Source organism: Phyllostomus discolor, chromosome 11 (genome assembly GCF_004126475.2).
Source record: "Phyllostomus discolor isolate MPI-MPIP mPhyDis1 chromosome 11, mPhyDis1.pri.v3, whole genome shotgun sequence".
Lineage (NCBI taxonomy): Eukaryota > Metazoa > Chordata > Mammalia > Chiroptera > Phyllostomidae > Phyllostomus > Phyllostomus discolor.
The window spans coordinates 68,236,208-68,257,549 of NC_040913.2; the positions used below are offsets into that span (position 1 = coordinate 68,236,208).

The window sequence follows — 21,342 nt, forward strand, 5'->3', positions numbered from 1 at the left end:
AGTGGACTGAGTATCAGACAGTGAACCAAAAGGTCCCTGGTTCAATTCCCAGTCAGAGCACACACCTGGGTGGTGGGCCAGGCCCCCAGTTAGGGGTGTGCGAGAGGCAGCTGATGGATGTTTCTCTCATATGTGGATGTTCTTTCCCCTCTCTCTCTTTCTCCCTCCCCTCTCCACTCTCTAAAAATAAATAAATAAAATCTTAAAAAAAAAAAAAAAACAACCCTGTAAATCTCCACTTTACCAGTAAGGAATAAGAGGTGCCTTGAAGTAAAACAAGCTACCCCAAATCAGGCAGCCAGTAACGAGGATGACTTGACCTCCTGTTGTCTGATACCCAAACTCCTTATTTTTGCCACCCTGCCACGGTGCACTGTACTCTTATGGAAAAAGTGGTATTTCGGGGGCCAAAAAGCTGCGACCGCACAGTCCATCTGCTCTCTAATGGCAATTTTTCAAGATCAAAATCCGGTAATCAGGGTTCCAAATAAGCCTAGAGTTTGGAGGATGGTGCTGTCATCTCAGAAGCTGGGACAGACCCTGAATCCACAGCAGAGTGGCATGGTGACAGTTCTCAGGTACTACTGCTGTCGGTATTACTATTAATTCTCACTTATTTCTCTCCTAATGTGTGCCAGCTTTGTTAGGCCGTTTGGTCTTCCCTTCTTGATTTTTTTCCCACTTGATTATAATCTCATCTGCTTCTCCCTCCTACACCACATAGGCATTACTCATTCGGATTTACCCTGGGAAGTGTTCCCAAAGTGTAATTTACTCAAGATCACACATCTAGTAAGTACCTGAGGCAGGATGCAAACCTCCAGATATGACTGGATCTGAAACCTAGTACAGTCTCTACCCCTCATCACTGAGCAAGAAATCCTTTGTGGCAAAAAAAAAAAAAAAAAAAAAAATCACCATTACAACTGCTTCAGGAAGGTAGAAAGGGAAACATGAGAACCTATTTTCTACAGAACAAGTTTGAAAAAGTAAAAGAAAAAGACTAAAGAGACGAGGAGAGTCACAGCAGCCCTGTAACGAACCTACAGGGCAGAGAGCCTCCTGCTCCTCAGGACCAAAGATCTGAGAGCCCCACGGTCCATCTGCCTCTAAAGACAATCTCTCAAGATCAAAATCTGTTCCTCTGTCACCAGCTTAACCAATATCACATTATATTAATATTTACACAGTCTATTAAAATGCCTGCAGGTTTTCAATTGGGATGTCAAAAAAATGTTGAAATCACATGTCAACAAATTTCTGTATTAATCTTGTTTCATGTGACTTTTTTCCTAGACAGAAAGACACTGATGAGAGAGACCAGCTGATGAAGAAAGAAGATACTTCTAAATGCCAGCATTCCATCTGAGAAGGAGGGAAAACAAGAGGAAGGCACAAAACCACAACTATCAAATTCAGAGCGACTCAAGTCCACTGAAGCACTCTTCTCAGGCTTATCAGTTGCACAGAGATGTAATTCACCTCCTCTGCTGTACTCGGTATCCTGAGTACTCCGTATCCTGAGCCATATCTGAAAGAAAAACTAGGAAGCTGAGACACAAAATATACCTATTACACTAAAAGGGTAATTTGAAAAAGGAGTTTTGTATATTTAAGAGAATCAGAAGAGAAGCTCCTGTCATATTACTGTATTTGCTACTCTCTTCCTCTATCTGTCTAAACCTAAAGCTCAATAGAAATGGACAATATTCAGCTCTGTTCATGGCCACAATGACAACATTTGTGCCTTACAATCTCCAGGTCAGAACTTACTGATTGGAGTTGCAGTCATCAGCTGATGGGCCGGCGAGGGAGAAGCACCCAGACACAAAGGAACCCATTGGAACATGTATTACTGTAAGTCTCTAATTATCCTTTCTAATTTTGGAGCCATGTGACTGGACTTCACACAGCACCGCTGACCCACTAGCCTGAGTGCTCTGGAGCTGGACCACAAAGGGAGGGGATGCTACCCTTTGCTCCTTCATTAAAATATTGTGTTACATTCACAGGGCGAGCTACTTCCTGACGGACATGCGGTTCCCAGGTTAACACTCAGTGTTCAGAGCACTCAGGGCACCTGGGAGAATTTAACTCTTCCTGTCTAGATTTACTCCAGGATTTTAAAAGACTTTTTTAAAGGATTTTTTTATTGTTATTCTCTTACAGTTTTCCCAATTTTTCCCCTTTGCCCTCCTCTGCCCAGCCTACCCCCTGCTTCTACAGTCCATCCCCACACTGTTATCCGTGTCCCTGAGTCATTCATAAATGTTCTTTGACTAGTCCCTTCCCCTTCTTTTCATCATTATCCCCTCCCCACCCCAGCTACTGTCAGCCTGTTAAAAGACATTTTTACCTTATAAAGAGTGATCCATTTGGTATCACAAAGATAAGGTATATACAATCCTTTAAAAGACAGTGAACATACATACTCTCTAAAAATGTCCTTTCTAACCTGATACGAGACTACAACATACTTGATATTATCTCCTTCTCTGACCTAAGGGGAGGCAGTAACATGGTTGAACAATCCCCCTCCAGCCACCAAAGCACGGCTAACCCCAAGACTGGAAGGCGTTCCTGAGGGGGGGAGCTGGATTTGCTCAGAGCTGCAGCATCCTCATCACCTTCCCCCACCCCTTCCGCCCTCCTTTAAAGCAGCAGCCATGGAGAGCAGTGTCACCCTGCATTCCAAAGAAATCGGTCAAACACTGTCATTGAAATAATTTCAACAACTAACTAAAGGTACATATTGAAACTGAAAAGGGTTTAAAACATATACATATATAGGCAATGCCAAACAAACATATTTTTGTTTTGAAACCCACACTACACTGGAGCCTGACTTCTTGGGCTCAAATCCTGGGTACGTCACTCACTACCTCTGTGACTTTGAGCAAGTTACTCAACTGCTGTGTGCCTCAGCCTCCTTCTCTGGAAAGTGAAAATACTAACAGTTGCTTTCTCCCAGCTTATTATGAGAATTAAGCACACTGTATTTACTAAATAATCAAACCTATTGGAGGCATATGATATAAAACTGTGTTTAGAGACTACCGAAAGTAATCTTACATTATCTACTGGCTGTCAACTAACATTAAAATCAATGACTCAACAGGGATGGGCTTAACTTTCGTGGTTCGTGTCCAGTTAGAATGACAGAAGCATTATTGGGGGACAGATGTCACCCCCTTTGCAGTTCATCTTCCTCAGAGTTCACTTTATCCAACAGTCAGGACCCCTCCCCCCCTGCCCCGGGCCAGTGCACTTCCAAGAAAACAGGAAGGCTGGTGAATGGATATGGAATGCTAGGCATGTGTACTTGTTTTATTTATTGTTTTCCTTGTGTAAATACCTCACTTATTAATACAGTTGAAGAGAACTGCTTCCCTGAACCCCAGCACCTCAGCCCGGGCAGCGAGCCTGCGGCCAGTCAGCCATGCCGGCTGTGGTGCACTAGGTGCTCTCGCGTGGGCGCCCCTGCCGGGCTCGGTCAGTACCTGGGTCTTTGTCCTCACCTCTGCCGAGGAATGCTTTAATGCCGGAGAGATTTTTGAAAGCCTGCTCATTGATTCCTTTAAAAATGTATGGAGACACGTTTATTAACGATTTGGTAAATTTTTTTCTCAAGGTGAAAATGCACCACTACCACCAACAAGCAACTCCACAATCACCAACGCAGACTTCTGGCTCTCCAGACATGTGGCATTGAGAGAAACTAGATTAAGGGATAGAGTCAATACATGAGATCAGATGGCCTAGAACAGTGACTGTTCCTGGTATAGGGGTCAGGCGATTTGAATTCTGGCACAGAATCTGTCAGCAGGTAAATCCATCGCACCAAACTGGGACTCCGATTCATTACTGTAAAGCAAGGCTGTCTAAAGGCCCCACTTCAAGTGGGAAAATGGCATAACTCTTCAACCTACAGCTCCTCTGGTGCGGCAACTTCCCCAAAGCACCAAGAGGCAGAGGGGGTGGAAAACAAAAGAAAGAAAATGCATGCAAGTTATACCAGTTTCTTTAAAAGTTCTTAGGATCACTGAGACTGCCCTTTTTAAAGATTTTATTTTTTTAGAGAGAAGGAAAGGGAGGGAGAGAAGCATCTACGTGAGAGAGAAACATCAATCCGTTGCCTCTCACATGCCCCCCCAGCCAGGGACCTGGCTTGCAACCCAGATTTGTGCCGTGACTGGGCATTGAACCTGTGACCTTTCTTCACAGGCTAGCACTTAGCACACCGAGCCACACCAGCCAGGGCTGCCCTATTTTTCTAAAAACCCTGAACTGACACATATACACATGGGAAAAGTGCCCAGAGCTGGGTGAGAAGTTCGGCTGGCTCGTCTCTACGATGCTTCTCATCCAGTATTAAAATTCAGTCCTATCATTGAGCAAGATCTCAGGGTTCAACAATGCAGCTGAAACCTTATCTCAAGAAGGCCTGAGGCATACCACTGTCTGGGTCCTAGGTGCTAAAATACTACAACCTACCCCAGTACTCTCTCTTAACTGCCTAACTCTGCCCTACTAATGACTGGCACTCAGGCTGCCCCAGTGACAACGACTTTCTACCCTAAGGGAGCAGACCATACATTTGATAAACCTTTCACCCAATTCCTTCCTGTTCCTACTCCGTGATGTTTATCTCCTCTTTATTTGCTTACCCTCTCTGTGGCTCCTGCAGCACAGCCTCTCAGCCCAAAAGGCTCAGCTCCCCAGAAAGTTGTACTGGAATTTTAATGAAAATTTCTGCATTACCTGTGGGACAGCATTTTACCACAATTTACAGTTACCGGAGATACTGATGGAAAAAAAGGAGGGAAGCAGCACCCTCCACTCAGACCTGCCCCCTGTCTGGGACCCTGCCTTAGAGACACCCCCCGTCTCAGGAACACTCCCCTCTCTGGGATGCCTGCTTTCAGGAGCCCCCTCTTCTCAGGGGCACACCCCTGTCAGGGAGACAGGAAGTCCGAATAGGGGCTTATCAGCCATCCCATTCTGACTCACACATTTACTCAAGCTTACTTTGTATGAGCACTCTGCTGGGTACTGTACTCTAACTCTTTTTTTTTTTTTAATAAAGAGATTTTACTTATTATTTTTTTTAGAGAGGGAAGGGAGGGAGAAAGAGAGAGAGAGAGAGAAACATCAATGTGCGGTTGCTGGGGGCCATGGCCTACAACCCAGGGATGTGCCCTGACTGGGAATCGAACCTGCGATGCTTTGGTTCACAGCCTGTGCTCAATCCACTGAGCTACACCAGCCAGGGCTGTACTCTGACTCTTTAAATTGCAGTCGCACAGCGTACTGGGTATCATTAACCCTATTTTGCAAATCAATAAAGCAGGTTTCAAAGGGAATAATTGGTTTGCCCAAGTAATTCAGACCAAGGTGTTATACTTTTGAAATCTGTGTTCTTTTCCTCATTTCACTGAGACCCAAGACGACAACACCCACAGCCCACTTCACGCGGAAACACTCCGCTACAATGTTATAATGTCCCAGCCGGTCTTGAATATGCTCATCCAATGCATTACAAGCCTGTAAGCAAACTGGTTATAGAACATGCTTAGTACAGGATGAGCTGCTCATTAAAAGAGGTTCCTTGGAAAACTGTACTATGAATACTCATTTTAAAAACAAGCACTGATTTTTTTTCATACAGCTTTAAAATAGTTTTTCCCCATTTAACCTCCCCGCCACCTCCACCCACATACACTGACACACTGTAATTAAGGAAAACTGTATCAAAACTAAATTTATAACATCTTGAGGAAGTTTATCAGGCTCTGCCCACTGATGGAGATGTTAAAGAACAGGTGAATGGCCCAAGGGTGATGAACAAGAGGAAAAGGAATGCTGGGTAATCCACAGATAGGGAATCACCAAATGACAGGTATGGTGCACACAACCTACAGGATTTGTCACTTCTTCTCCCAGGCAGACAAACCCTAAAATAGAGAGAACTATGTATAGTCTTGACCAAGGTATCAGCTCCATCACGCTCCCAGATAATCAGGTCCTTCCCCTGCTACTGCCAGAACAGGAACGCTGCCTGCCAACAGGACCTGACAGAGCGAAGGGCTGGGAGGAACTCTGGTCACCATCTAATCCATACCCTCAATTTATGACTAACGAACCTCTGGCCCAATCAAACCACCTGCTCCATGTCATCAACCGATGTCAGTGTCAGCACGAAAACCAAGGCCTGTCAGCCTCCTTTTCACAGCGCCATGCCACTGCTACCGAAGCTGCACCATCCGAGCTAACACCTGCTCGTCCCTCACAGATATGTGTTTAGGTATGTGGCCAATTTCTACATGGGCATCCAAGAAATACCACCAAATAGGCAGACAAACCACTAATGTGTACCCAGCCTGCCCCTAAAACCCGCACTACGTTTTACTCACATCATTCACATATATGCATAGAAACTGGCCAAATGCTTTTCAAATATATTCCACACTCAGATTTCCCAGAGGAAATGCTACAAAGCCCACCAGCACAGAATCAATGAGAAGAGGACTAGTACCTTCCCCAGTAGGCAATCTCCGGGGCGCCTTTTGCGTAGCTGGAGTCCCCAGCATCACTGAGCCCGTTGGCGATCCCACAAGAGTAGCCCATCACTATTCCGCCATCTGCTGAGACGCTCAGGAGGTCCTGCTGTCCTCCCACTGCTGTCCTCTCCAGGAACTGAGTGCCTTCTTTAATGCGCTGCTGTATCATCGGAGTGAGGGGCATCTCAAAGCTGAAATAGCTCTCGGGCTCCGAGTACAATGTCTCCAAGGACTCCGCACTGTAGTACATGGAGGTGTTGTCCAAGATGGTTTCGAACTGGGAGCTGTACACATCCGTGGAGTCCTCTGTGTACCCGGGGCCAAGGATCTCATCCTCTCCTCCTGTAAGGTACTCCTCCTGTTCAAGAATCCTGGGAGGGAAATAAGGGTGAAGAATTTCAATAGTAGGTGGGCTTCAATATTCACTGGGCTTATGTCTTAATATACTTGGGAAGGAAGATAACACAGACCCATGCTCAGGCTGGAAAAAAAACTCCCAGCATACATGTGCTTCACTACCCTCAGAACAGCTTAATATCATTTCAAACTAGTTTCCGTGTATGTGAATATATCCAGTCCAATGAATATCTGAATAAGATATTCTCGTTTTAGCCAACTAAACTCCAAATTCAAAGTATTAAAAGCTACCATCATGCTTAATTTTAACAGAAGCAGATAAATACATTGTGTAAACTTAATGGAGTAAAAATACACTAAGCTTTCATCAGTCTATTAATACTTTCTGATTTAAATAACTCCGAACACCTTCCAGCAGATGACTACATTAGAATCCAAGGGTTGCCCCCTGCTGACAATAAGGCAGCATTGCAGAGAGATTTCAGGTCCAAAATTAGGCAGTAAAGAATTAAAATAAATAAATAAATAATAAGAAGAAGAAAATAAAATCTGACAGACTTGTTTATTGCAAGGCTAAGCTAAATAGTGAAAACACAGAAACAATTTATAACTGAGTACACAGGGGTGGGCATTAACTAATATGAAGCACGTTCGTTCTTCAAATATTAAATATGAACAGTCAATAACTAAGCAAAATTTTAAACGCTCAGTTAAGTACAAGAGGTCGAGAGTTACAAAAACCTGGAGTTAAACTCTGGGTGTGCTCACTACTCGCTACGTCACTTTGGCAACTTAACCTCTCTAAGCCTCAGATTCCTACAAATAGAAAATAGAAATAGGAATACAAATACCTCTTAAGTGACCTACATTCCTCTTAGGTATTGTCAGAATTCACCTCAACAAGACAGCTGTCTTGCTTGGTTTTGAATTACTGACGGCCTGCCATGTGCCAACACAATTCTGGGTTTATACCTCTTAACGGCTTCTCACTGCACTTGGACTGGAGTGAGAAGTTCCTGTGATGAAGCTCCTCCCACACACTGACGTCCCACCACTCTCCCCAGCTCCCGATGCTCCAGTCACACTAGGGGAGTGTCCAATCTTCAAACCCGTCAAACTTCACACAACTCCAGGCAACCCAGCAGCCCTCCTCAGTGCACGCTGTTCCCTCTGCCTGGAGCAGTCTTCCTGCCCATTCTCCGCCTGGCCACCTCAGAGTCACTCCTCAAGTCCCGACCTAACAGTCATTTCCAGAGAAAGGTCCTGCCCAAGTCATCAGATGAATTAGCCTCTCCTGCATTCAAATGATTATTTCTAGTATGTCTCTCCTTTTCTTTCACGGAACCTAGCACAGTTTATGATCTTGTAATTATTAATGTATTTCTGTGGTCACTGTTCATCTGCAGCAGTAAACTACACGAACATCCCTTTTTAAACATCCCTTTATGCCCAGCATCCAGCAGCGTCAAGGACACGGGAGACAATGAAGGAGAATACTGGTGGAAGAAAACGAAGAGAAGGAGGGAAGGAGGGAGGGAGGAAAGGAGAAATGAATTAATAGTCTACACAATAGCACAAGTACATACTGCAGTGGGGATATAATTACTGAGCCATGTGCCACACACACATCAGGCAGCTTTGGAGGGAAGTCTGGAGATTTTATGTGTTGGGGGGCTGGGCGGGAGGGTGGGGAGGAGGAGCCCTGACAGCCATCCTAAAGGAGCGGCACTCTCCGTGGAGTTATTAATTAATTTTAAGAGGAAAAGGCATCTCCTTATACCAACCCAACAAACAAGGAACCCTTGAGCCTTGACACAGATGCTCTCCCATAAAACCATGAAATGTGGTGTCATGAAGACAGAGGGAAGGAAAGGTGCACCAATCTGAAACGACAGAACAAATGGCAGCTGAAAGGAGTGCTGTGCGGTCAGACTCTGAGCAAGGAAGCGAAGAGACGGGTCACGTCTTCCACTCATCGGGCTCTGAGCTGAGGTGGATGCGATGTCAGAAATGAACGGAAAGGCCAGGAAATATCACGGGGTGCTGAGTTTACTTCTCAGGGACATAATCCAAACATACTGTTCCCGTGAGAAGGGACTCCCACGCGAATGCTGCAGGACAACAGAACTATGCAGTCTGCTTCTGACCTCTGGACTGCCTCTCTAAACCTAAAACACTGAGTCAGCCCAAACCCTGAGTTCACACACGTATGTGGGCTGGATGCAGGCACTGGTGTTGCACCAGAAAAACATGCCTAAGTTAGGATGTAATGACTACGGGACATGTCAAGAATCCAAATCTTTTCATATTATTAAAGATAACTGTGGGGTGTTGTAGTTACCCTAATACTGGAAAACTCGAAACCTGTCAAATACAGCACAACGTCAGAGGTAGATTCACATAGTTCCATGTTCACCGTCTCTCCATCACTCTGCTTCCCTGGCCTACGGCTCATGGACAGTGCCGTAACAGGGTCACCTGAATGGCTCACTTAGATCGAATCCAGCTCACAGTCACTTCTCTTCTGTTCTATGATAAAAAGGACCCAGGACACTGTGAGTTGAGCTGTTACTGCGAGCAAGGTAACGGTTTCCTAGTAAACGGCCCAGGTGTCACAGACAGCAGCGGGGGCTCACCTCTCCTTGTCTCTCTCCAGGTCAGACTTCTTCTCAAGGTGTTCTTTGTTTTCCTGTAGGAAGACTTCATCCTCTCCACTCTCAACAAGAGGCACAGGGGAAAATGTCCCTGACCTAGAGGCGGGCCTCCCTGAAGGACCTCTCCAGGCTTCACTCCCAACACTCTCAGTGACACCAGCTGAATTATACAAACCAGCAGAGGAGATGGCGTGGCTTGGCACTTTGGAAAGCCCCTTGCTTTCAGGAGAGGTAGAGTTTGTCTCCAAATCCACAGGTTGCCGTGTCTCTCTTTTTTCCCCTCCTGTCCACAGCATGTCCACCCCTTCAAATTCCACATGTTTGACCCGGCCTGGGCGGCCTGTGGAGCTGCGTCGATCATATCCCACCGGGTGCTCTCTCCCCAGATCAGACCTCCGCTCTCTCAAAACACCCACACTGCCCACAGAGTTGTGGGTCGCTGCTGGGCTCCCTGCGGAGGCTGCTGGACGAGCTGGCTCCTGCACACGGACAGCCCCTTTCCCCCCAGGATTCGCTTGAGTCTCCGCAGTTAACAGCACTGTCAGATCCTTCTGGATGCTCAAATGAAAATGGTCCTCCACTGTAACTTCAGCTGAGAGAGGTATATAAGGTGGTTTTTCTTGGCCAGCAGGGAATAGTGTGCTGCTGGCTCTCTGTGTTTGATGACTGGCAGTGCCCAACTCTTTTTCCAGCCGCTGAACTGGAAAACTAGAAACAGCATCTTTGTCCAGTACCGTTGTAGCCTGTAGCGTTCCTGAAGCTATTCTGGCTTCAGTAGCTTTCAGAGCTGAAATCAAAGAGTCTATGGGCTGTAAACGTTGCTCCGTGAGGTGGCTGTGAGAGGGGGCCTCTCCAACGCCTTTTGGTCCTGCTGTAACACTGTTGAGACCGGAGTGGGGGCCAGCGAGAAGCTGGACGCTCTCCTGCCCCTGTGGGCAGCATGGCAGAGACTCTGCATCAAACTCGAGAGAGGTTCTCAGGCCTTCTCCACTTTCCTCCATGGTCCCATATTCTGGAAATTCATTTGTGACATTTGGTGGGAGTAAAGTGCTTCCTCCATGATCACCTGCGAGCAGAACAGAATGGACATGTGACTTGCTTTGAACAGCAGGTTCCAATGTGCATTAATAAATATCCACACATATTAGGCACACAATAGTCTGTATTTGGTTCTTTTGCTGTCTCCTTCCACTCACCACTTCTTAGAAAATTGCCAGTGGTTGCTCTCACTTAGCTTGTACAAGTGTCATCGCACAGGTCTGGGAGGGAAGGAGACAATCTAATGACACAGGCCATATTCAACCCGGCCTCTGACAAAGTCCCACACAGGCTACTCAGTTGCTGCCTATGCAGAAAGAGATTCAAATAAGGATCCATATCACTTTCTAAATACCATTCATGGGACAGCAACTAAAATATTTATATTGGGCATAACAACAATAGCCTTACGGTCCAGCCAACAAAATCTGTGCAGTGAAAGCTCTGAGATGGAGACTCAGAAAAAAGACATGAGCTATTTAAAGTCAGTAAATATTTTTTTAGCAGGAAGCCTCCCCGTTTCACTGTTTGATTTCTGTGGGGGAGGAGGGAAAGCTTTCAGAACATCCCTGAAAAAAATAGTGAAGTCAAAATGGAATAGGAAACTTTAAATATGTTGAGAAAAATTTCCAGGATCCCAATGCATAAAATTGGAATGTTTTATTTCATATTTTATGCAGAATCCCATTATATGAAGCAGTGAAAGCAACAATTTATATATTTAATATATTGGATCAGATATACATTTTCTTATTCAAATGGCAATTAATGAGAACAGGAAAGACATTCTCATGAGCAAAAATTTAAATCGGGGGTTTACGGTTAACAGTTCGAGTCACATTACCCTAGTATCCAATTTCCTTCAGAACTTGGTTTGGTTACTTTGTATCAAGAAAATCCTACTACACTAGAAATGCAGTGCATTTACTTTGACAACTTATGAAAAAGGGCATTTACTTTGACAACTTATGAAAAAGGGAATTGTTTTTAAAGCACTGTGAACTACACCCTTCCTTTTGAGTGAAATATTTGACGAATGCCTGGTAAGATAATCGGAACAACACGGAAGACCTGATGCCAAGGCCTGCAGAGAACGAGGTAACTCGGAAACAGGAGGCGACACACGTTACCCAGCAGCGTGCAAAATGTGAGGAACAGCAACACACCTGAGAGTGTATACTGTTTCATACTCCATTTTTAAAATAATTTGAAATTGATCTTTAAAATTCAATTTGAATCAAGTGTTGATGGAATCCAAGAAACAGTTCTCTGTGAAGGCAGTATTGAAAACACTTTTGTGAGACAGAGCCAAGAAGACATGGCCTGCTGGAATCTGAAGAGGAAGCACCTTTTCAAACTCTGATTTTCAAAAAAGGGAAGACAGTGAAAAACACTAAAGGTCTCTCTTCCTTTTAATGCGTTCCCTCCCTTTTAAAGACTTGGTGGTTTTTAATATACTCACAAAACTGTGCAGCCATTACCACTAATTCCAAACATGTTCATCACCAACCCCCCAAAAAACACACATGTCCATGAGCTGTCACTCCCCACTGCCCTTCTTCTCAGTCACTGGTTACTGCCAATCCACGTTCTGTCTCCACGGATTTGCATACTCAGAACATTTCACAGAAATAGAATCACACCATGTGGCATTTTCTGTCTGTCTCTTTTCACTACACAATGTTTTTTTGTTCTTGTTTGTTTTTTTTTAAAGAGAGAGAAACATCCATGTGAGAGAGGTACATCGATCTGCTGTCTCTCACAGGCACCCTGACTGGGGGGACTGAACCTGCGGCCCAGGCATGTGCCCTGACAGGGAATCCGACCCACAACCTTTCACTTCGTGAACGATGCCCAACCAACCAAGCCACACCAGTCAGGGCAATATGAAGTTTTCAGGATTTACCCACATTATAGCATGTATCAGGACTTCATTCCTATTTATTGCCAAATAATATTCCATTGTATGGATATGCCAGTTTCTTTAGTCATTCATCAGCTGATAAATATTTGTGTTGTTTCCATCTTTTGGCTATTATGAATAATGAACACTGGTATACAAGTTTTTACATCTACATTTATTTTCAATTTTCTTGGGTATGCACCTAGGAGTGAAACTTCTGGGTTATGTCTCATGTTTTCAGATACAGCCAGTTTCCCAAAGACGCTATACCATTTTCCATTCCTACCAGCAACATCTGGGGGTCCATTATTGTCTGTCCTTTCTATTAGAGCCATCCTCGTGGGTGTGAAGTGGTGTGTCACTGTGGTTTTGATTTGCATTTGTTTCCCTCATGTCTAAATTTATTCTCCTACATATTTTATTCTTTTTGATACTATGACAAGTGGAACTGTTTTTTAATTTCATTTCAGGTTATTCATTGCTACCATATAGAAATACAACTGGCTACTGTATATAAAACTTATATCCTGCAATCTTGCTGAATTTATTAGTTCTTACAGTTTGTGGGTAGATTCCTTAAAATTTCCATATATATATATATATATATATATATATATATATCATCTGTGAACAGAGATAGTTTAACTTTTTTCTTTCCTATCTGGATACTTTGTATTTCTTCTTGCCTAACTTCCTTGGCTAGACCTCCCAGCAGGATACTGAATAGAAGTGTTAAGAGCAGAAGTCCTTGTCTTGTGTCTGATCTTAGAAGAAAGCTTCTAATCTTTCAGCACTAAGTATGATGTTAGCTGCGGGTTTTTCACAAACGCCCTGTATCAGGATGAAGTGGGTCCTTTCTACTTCTGGGTTGTCGAGTGTTTTTATAATGAAAGTGTATCGAATTTTATCAAATGCTTTTTCTCTGTTATTTGAGGTCATGTGGGTTTTGTCATTTATTCTGGTAACATGATGTATCACATTCATTGGTCTTTATATACTGAACCAACTTTTCATTCCTGGAATAAATCCCACTTGGCCATGGTGAATAATGCTTTTTATGTGTTGTTAGATTCTGCTTTCTAGTATTTTTGCATCTATATTCATAAACACTATGGGTATGCGGTTGTATTACCTTTTTCTGGTCTTGGTGTTAGGGTAATGCTGACTTCACAAAACAAATTGGGAAGTATTCTATATGGCATTTGTTTACACCTTTTTACTCTTTTTTTGGCTTTTAATAGTCTTTCTCCCTTAATCACTGAGGACTTTAGTTTCTTTAGCACATTAAAGCTATAAATTTATTTGTTTTTTTAATAATTCACCATTTTATTCATTTTAAATCATATAATTACATGGTTTTTAGTATTTCCACAATGTTGTACAACCATCACCACTACCAAATTCCAGCACATTTCCATCACCCCGCAAAGACAACTATCAATTAACAATCAGTCATGATTCTCTCCACCTCCACCTGTTGGCGACCGCTAATCTACTTTTTGTCTCTCTCTGCTTGCCCATTCTGGCCATTTCATATAAATCAAATCATACACAATGCTCTTTTTTGGGTGGGTGTTCTGGCTTCCTTTACATGACACACTGGGTTTGAGACCCAACCATGTTGCAGCCGGTGGCAGTGCCTCATTCCTCTTTATGGAGGAGTCAACATTTCATTGGATGGCTACACCACATTTTGTTTATCTACAAATTTATTGTTAATATGCAATGAAAGGGGAAAAAATGAACAACCCAAAAACATGTTTTCTTTCTTTACCACAGTTAAACAGCTTAAAGTGATCAGAGAAGTACTTAGTTCATGGGGGAAATATTTCCTTTAGATTTTATAATGCTTTTCATTATTCCACTAAGCTAGAGTATAGCTTTGCAAAAAGTAAGTAAGGACTGGCACAGACCTGGGGAAACAAATGTTCCAAGAAGCTGGCCCTGGCTGGTGTGGCTCAGTAGATTGAGTGCCAGCCTGCGAACCAAAGGGTCACTGGTTTGATTCCCAGTCAGGGCACATACCTAGGTTGTGGGCAGGTCCTTAGTAGGGGGCGCTCGAGAGGCAGCCACACATTGATGTTTCTCTCCCTCTCTTTCTCCCTCCCTTTCTCCCTCCCATTCCCTCTCTAAACATAAATAAAATCTTTTTTAAAAAAGCTAAATGACTTGACCAAGGCAGATGAAATGCTTTCAATAAAGTACTTTATGAAAATGAAGTCAAGATTAGAATCCTGGTCTTTTGTTTCTCAGGTGTAAATGCCTAGGAAAAACTAGGAGGCCCCTTCATTTCTAAGAGCAATACTGTGACGTTACCAAACATAATGAAGAGTGAAAAAAGTCTTCCACTTGAAGCTTCTGGGTAGAAATAGCCATAGTTCATGAGACCCTGGGTCAGAGCACCACTGCCACCTCAGCATAACATAGAGCCCTTCCCTTCCAATAAGGCCCCTTTGTTAGAGGGCGCGAAAGGTTTATGTTTGCTGTTTGCTCTTCCTGTCAACACTTGAACTGGCTTTAATAACAAACGAAACTTCATAAAATCTTATTCCTGACCTTTTTATATAGCATTTCTGATTTATTCCTTTATGTTTAAAAATCAGGACTATTTATGTCAGGGTGATTTAAAAAAAAAAACCCACATATTCTTCTTTAAGGTTTTAGTTCTGCTCTCTTTTAAAACAGGGCTATGCCTTCTGTTAAATGCCCATCATTTCCAAAACGTATTCACTCATTCAGCAAACATTTATTAACCACCTGCTATGTACTGAACATCAGGGATTCAGAGCTGAATATTGCCAAGAGATGAAAAGTCTGCTTTGCATGTTAGAGAGCTCACATGCAGCATGTGAAGGAAGCACAGAGGAGAAAGTTCAAGGGTAAGTAGACTCAGGAGTAACAGCACAGGCTGCAGGCAGTAGTGCAGGTGAGATGGTGAGTGAGCCAGAATGAAGGTAGAATGGACGGTACAAAGGTGCAAGAGCTGCCCCTCTTCCCACTCCAGCCAGTCTCCACCCCCGCCATCACCTCCTGCCCCCGCCCTGGCCCTCATTTCACGTGCACCCACAAAGCCACCGCTCAGCCTGTGCCGACTCCCGTGGGCTCTGATGTCTGACTTGTTAGGGCTCTCTGCCTTGCCCCTGTCAGTCTGCAACTGTCACTAATGTAAGAACGCAACTGAAAACTGAAATAGCTGTGACTCCTCCAGAAAGTCTTACTGAATTAGTCCTGACCAAATTTGGTCTGATATATGTGACAAAGAGATTTGCTAAGTATAAAAAGAAGAACTTTAACACTTACCTAAATATAACCACACACTAGTAGAATGTGAATTAGTAAGAGTTCATAGCTTTACTGCATTTATTTCTCCCCTTTAAGGAATAAAAATGTAGTATAAAAAATGCGTAGGAGGGGAGGGAGGAGAAAGGAGGAGAGCTCTGCACACGCACGTGAAATGTGCACACTTTTCAGGGTGTCTGCTTACACTCCTCTCGGAGTCGTCCTTCTCTAACAGGAGTCTTACCCACAGCTTCATGCGTCTGGTCAGATTCCTAACAGATCAGTCCCTGTTGTTTAGTAACAATGCTTTTTTCCTATGAGGAACCAAATCCACTGACTTAATTTTCATTCATTTGTTTACTATACTGGAAAAAAAACAGGACACTTTTGAATGTTAACAAGTCAATGTTGGGAGAGCTTAGGGTTATTTATTAACTAGTCATCCCTTTCTGGAACGCAGGGACAGGACTGCAATACAACAGAACTGAGTGGCAAAAACTTCTTCAATATCAAACTAAGAAGCTCTGTACAGCAAAGAAAGTGATCAAATGAAAGGCAACATACAGCATGAAAAATACTGTAAATTCTGTATCTGATAAGGAGCTAATATCTAAAGTATATAAAGAACTCATACTATTCTATATCAAAAAAAGCAAACAATCTGGGCAAAAGATCTGAGGAGACACTTTTCCAAAGACAACACGCAGATGGGCAATGAGTACGGCTGACCCTTGAACAACACCGGTCAGAACTGCACGGTCTGCTCCAATGAGATTTTTTAAAAAGTGAATACTGTCAATGTGTTTTCCTTATGATTTTCTTAATAACATTTTCGTTCCTCTAGCTTACTTTATTGAAAGAAGAGAGTGCACAATGCATGCACCATAACGCATTAATCGAAGTTTTTGTTATCAGTAAGGCTTCTGATCAACAGTAGGCTATTGGAATTGGGGGGAATCAAAAATTATATGCAGATTTCAATTGTGCAGGTGCCCCCAACCCCCACTTGTTCAAGGGTCAACTGTACATGAAAAAATGCTCAACATCACTAGTCGTCATCAGAACCACAATGAGCTGTCACCTCACACCTGTTAGGATGGCTATTGTCAAACACACGAGAACTGACAAGTGTAGGTGAGGCTGTGGAGAAGGGAACCCTTGGGCACTGTTGGTGGGAATTAGATTAGTGCGGCCACTGTAAAAACCAGTCAGAGGTTCCTCAGAAAACTTAAACTAGAACTACCACATGACCCAGAATTCCACTTCTGTGTGTGTATCCAAAGAAAATGAAAACAGTAACTCAAAAAGATACACACACTCCCATGTTCACTGCGGCGTTATTTAGAATGGACAAGATACGAAAGAAACCTAAGTGTCCATCAGCAGATGAATGGATAAAGGAAATGTGCTGTGTTTATACAACAGAATATTATTTAACCATAAAAAGGAAATCTTACCATTTGCCATGACATGGATAATCTTGAGGCCATTATGGTAAGTGAAACAAGTCAGAGAAAGACAAATACCATACCATACGATCTCACTCATATTGGACCAACACACACACAAGCTCACGGATACACAGAACACAGTGGGGGTTGCCACAGGCTGAGGGTGGAGTGGGCAAATGGGTCGAGGATCAGAAGGTACAAACTTCCAGACATAAAATAACTAAGTCACGGGCAGGTGATAGGCAGCATGGTGACTATAATTAATGATACTGCATGGCATATTTGAAAGTTGCTAAGAGAGTAGATCTTCAAAGCCCTCATCATAAGAAAAAAATTTTATAACTATATACAGTGACAGATCTTAAGTAGCCTGATTGCAGTGATGATTTTATAATATAAACAAATATGGAATCATTATGTTGTACATCTGAAACTAATGGAATTTCGTATGTGAATTATTTCTCAATTTCTAAAAAGATTCTTCCGATCATGGAGAAATGAACCTGCTCCATAAGATAGGCTTCAGAAAGACAGTGCCCTTCTAGGAATAATCCTGTTTGAGGACCAGTAAATGAAATGGATTTTCTTCCGCTCTGGCTAGCACACTCCTTAAAAAAAAGTGGTTGAAGAAGACAGTAATACTCAGCCCTGGCTGGTGTGGTTCAGCTGGCTGGGCATGGTCCCACAAAGTGGGTTGCCAGTTCGCGCCCCCCATCAGGGCACATGCCTAGGCTGCAGGTTTGGTCCATGGTTGGGGCATGTACAAGAGGCAGCTGATCAATGTTTCCCTCTCACACATCGATGTTTCTCTCCCTCTCCTTCTCCCTCCCTTCCCCTCTCTCTAAGATAAATAAAATCTTTCAAAAAATAATACTCATAACAAGAACTATCTGGCGAGTCTACTCGCCAGACCCATACTCTGACCCATACTCTGAGTCACAGGAAGCTGAAACGTAAAGCAAGTAAACAAGTTGATCGTGAGAGATTCTGAGCAATGGGATGCAGGTTTCCCGAGGGAATATGACTGTCATGTCTACGCCTACAGCCTTCAGGAGAACCACCATCACGCATCCCCGCACACACACATTCCCTAGAAATCGGGCCCCACCGTTTTTCGGCAAAAGGTTTTTTGCTTGTTTTGTTGCCATTATAATAGCAACTCCAAAAGGCAAGAACTTTATTTTCTTCACCATTAGGTCCTCAGAGCCTGGAATAACAATACCTAGCAGAGTGAACATATCTGTTGAATCACTGAATAAATGAAGAATGTCCTATAATCAACAGGACACCAATTAAGAGAAACGAAACACACATATGCTTCCCGAATACAGACAAAAGACTCCATGTCAGTGCCACCCAAGCTCTGTCCCTACTCCCAACCATAGGCTTGAACAGAATGCTGGAAACCGGGAGGTCCTTCCCAACTTCAGAGTTAGCTAATTCTTCCATCTGCTCAACCAACATTCGTGGAACATCAAATCAAATACGTCCTGAGTGCTGGAAGCCGGCAACAAGCAAGGTCAGCACGGCTCTCACCATCAGGGAGCTGGTCAGCACAGCAACTCCAGCTGCATGACTTGCCTGCCGCAGGCAGACTGGGCAGCGGTCAAGTTAAGTGGAGACAACCTCAGCCACCGTTCTAGAATTCAACATGATCTCACATGGGCTATTACCGTTAAGTACAATTTTTTTCAGATGATTATCTTAGTCCCTAAATGCTAGGCTGTACAATGTGGTAGTTGTAGGCACACATGGCTGTGTAAATTTCAATTAATTAAAATGAAAGAAAATTGAAAATCCAGTGCTCAGTACCTATGTAGCTAGGGCCCACCACACTGCATCCCACAGAGTGTAACGTTTTTCCACGATCACAGAAAATTCTGTCTGAAAGTGCTGCCCTAGGGCCCTCCAACTCGAAGTGTGGCTTTGGGACAGACAGTGGCACAGTGTCACCCAGGAGTCTTAAAAATGCAGACTCAGGCACCACCCCAGGCCTTCCTAATCAGAACCTGTATCTCCAAACGAACCCCAGAAAATGTGTCTACACATTCAAGTGTGAGAAGCGCTTTTCCAGAGAACTACAACAAAATCTGTAAGTGGTTCTGACCACCTTTCAATGGCTATGTTTTTATTCTAAAAGATAATCTCAAGAGTTCCTACCTCCTACTGGAAAGGTCCAACTATTTAAATCAAATAGATGTGTCCTAAAGAAAGCAAACAGTCTCTCCCTCCTACCCAGGGAAAGGCCTGCTCAATCTGCTCTGCTCTGCCCTCCACTCACCCTGGGCTCATTCTCAGGAGAGGAAGAGAAGGCCCTGCAGTGTGTCCCCTTCTTTATCTTACAGCTAATTTCCATCACAATGAAGGGTCAATGACTCTGCATTTCTGCAAAAACCCATGAACTCCTAAAATAACTGCAAGTGTAAACTTGAGCACTAGCAAATACACAGCCTCAAAGCAATGACATTGGAAACCCTGGCTGGAAAGCTCAGTTGGTTGCAGCGTCGTCCCAATACTCCAAAACTGCAGGTTCGCTCTCCAGCCAGGGCACATACAAAAAAAATTACACTGGCACTTCAAGAAAAAGGGCTGAGGGAAAGGTTAAGGGTGTTCAATTTTTTAAAACAGGGATATTTTCCCAGACTTTTAATATTCATGTCACTGGATATATTACTTGTAAAATAAAAATTAATGGGCAAATTCACTCTGATGAGGCACTTTCAAGAATGTATAAGGGTCTATGTTCTCTTTTCTATGAGTATAATTCAACAGATATTTAGTCCTTTACATCACGGCTAACTCAGCCACTAAACGGCTATTTTCTCTCCTTCCCATGTAGGTTGTTCATAAATGCAATAGTGCTTGGCATTCTCTGTTCCCTAATGACTACCAGTCAGCAAACACATTAAAACTTACATAATCGGTTAACATAACAAAAGAACTATAAGTTCTGAAGTTATACACTGGAAAATTTGCAAAAACAAGCTGACAGACACTCTCCTTGACGTGTCAGAAAGGAATTCAATCCCATAGACAGAAGGGTGACTGCTTGTCCCCTTTAGTCTGAAATTTCATAAATCAATAAAACTTTGGAAGACAAAGGTCCAATTTACCAAGCAAATATAAAAAGTAAGCTTTGCAGAGCTAAAAAAATCTCCAATGCATTTCACTTATAAGTAACTATAATCCTTAACTGTGAATAATGATGGTAAATGTTTGCACGTGTAATAATCAAGATGCCCCCCCCCCCCCCCCAGTACCACAGTGATACATACATGCTCTGGACTGGCAATCAGTAGAAAAAGTTGTATGAAAATACACACACACAGGAGAATATCTAAACCATTTTTCCTAAGCAATAGACAATATATTTAGTATGATCAAAATAACAGAAAATGAGGATGAGTAATGAGAATTTACTAAATGAGTAATCTGAGTATGTTATACTTTGGCACATGCTCTTTACCCTAATAAACGTCACATTTTGGAGAAGGCTACAGTATATAGTGAAAGATGCTGGCTGGCTACCATCTGGTCACTAATAATTCTCCAAAAGCACAGGTATTTACGGTGTTTATTTATATGCTGCAAGGCCAGGGAGAGGCCTGCCAACCACTACACCAGCGGTTCCGATAGATGGATGCTCTTTCCTGAGGGATTAATGGTTACAGCTGTGCTTTCCTCAAACTACATTTCACATGCTAATGATTCAGAACCCATTTTTTCCCCTCACTCAGTTCCAATCCCTGGGGAAATGACACTAACTTACCATTCCAGTCAAGTTCAGAGGAAGCTCTGTAAGCTGAGGAGCAGGCGCACCACACGCAGCACAGAGAAGGCAAAGGGAGTGAGACAAGGAACAGCCCACTAATTTTAAGCCCACGTCTCTGCAGTGTGCTCTGTTACTCACCATCAAGAAGAAACACACTCAGCTGTAAGAGCTGAATTTAAGTCTGTCTCTAAAATCATTGGTCTTTAAGGCTGGTTTCCTTGTTTTCAAACAATAGGTTTTTTCACTTGTATCTACCATCCACTTCTCTGCGTTTTTTTTCTCTCTACACCTTGTGCTTCTCTTTTCAGCTTTACTTCTGATTAGAGTT

General features: G+C 43.2%; 1 protein-coding gene across 2 annotated transcripts in view; it reads right to left on the bottom strand.

Moving 5' to 3' along the window:
* PSD3 (pleckstrin and Sec7 domain containing 3) overlaps positions 1–21,342 on the bottom strand; it is a 536,273-nt gene that overhangs the window by 268,293 nt on the left and 246,638 nt on the right. For both annotated transcript variants that reach the window (XM_036011513.1, XM_028526436.2), the window contains 2 exons: positions 9,554–10,637; positions 6,536–6,931 (listed from right to left, as the gene is read on the bottom strand). In XM_036011513.1, coding sequence (XP_035867406.1) covers positions 6,536–6,931; positions 9,554–10,637 — 1,480 coding nt within the window. The remainder of the gene's footprint in view (positions 1–6,535; positions 6,932–9,553; positions 10,638–21,342) is intronic.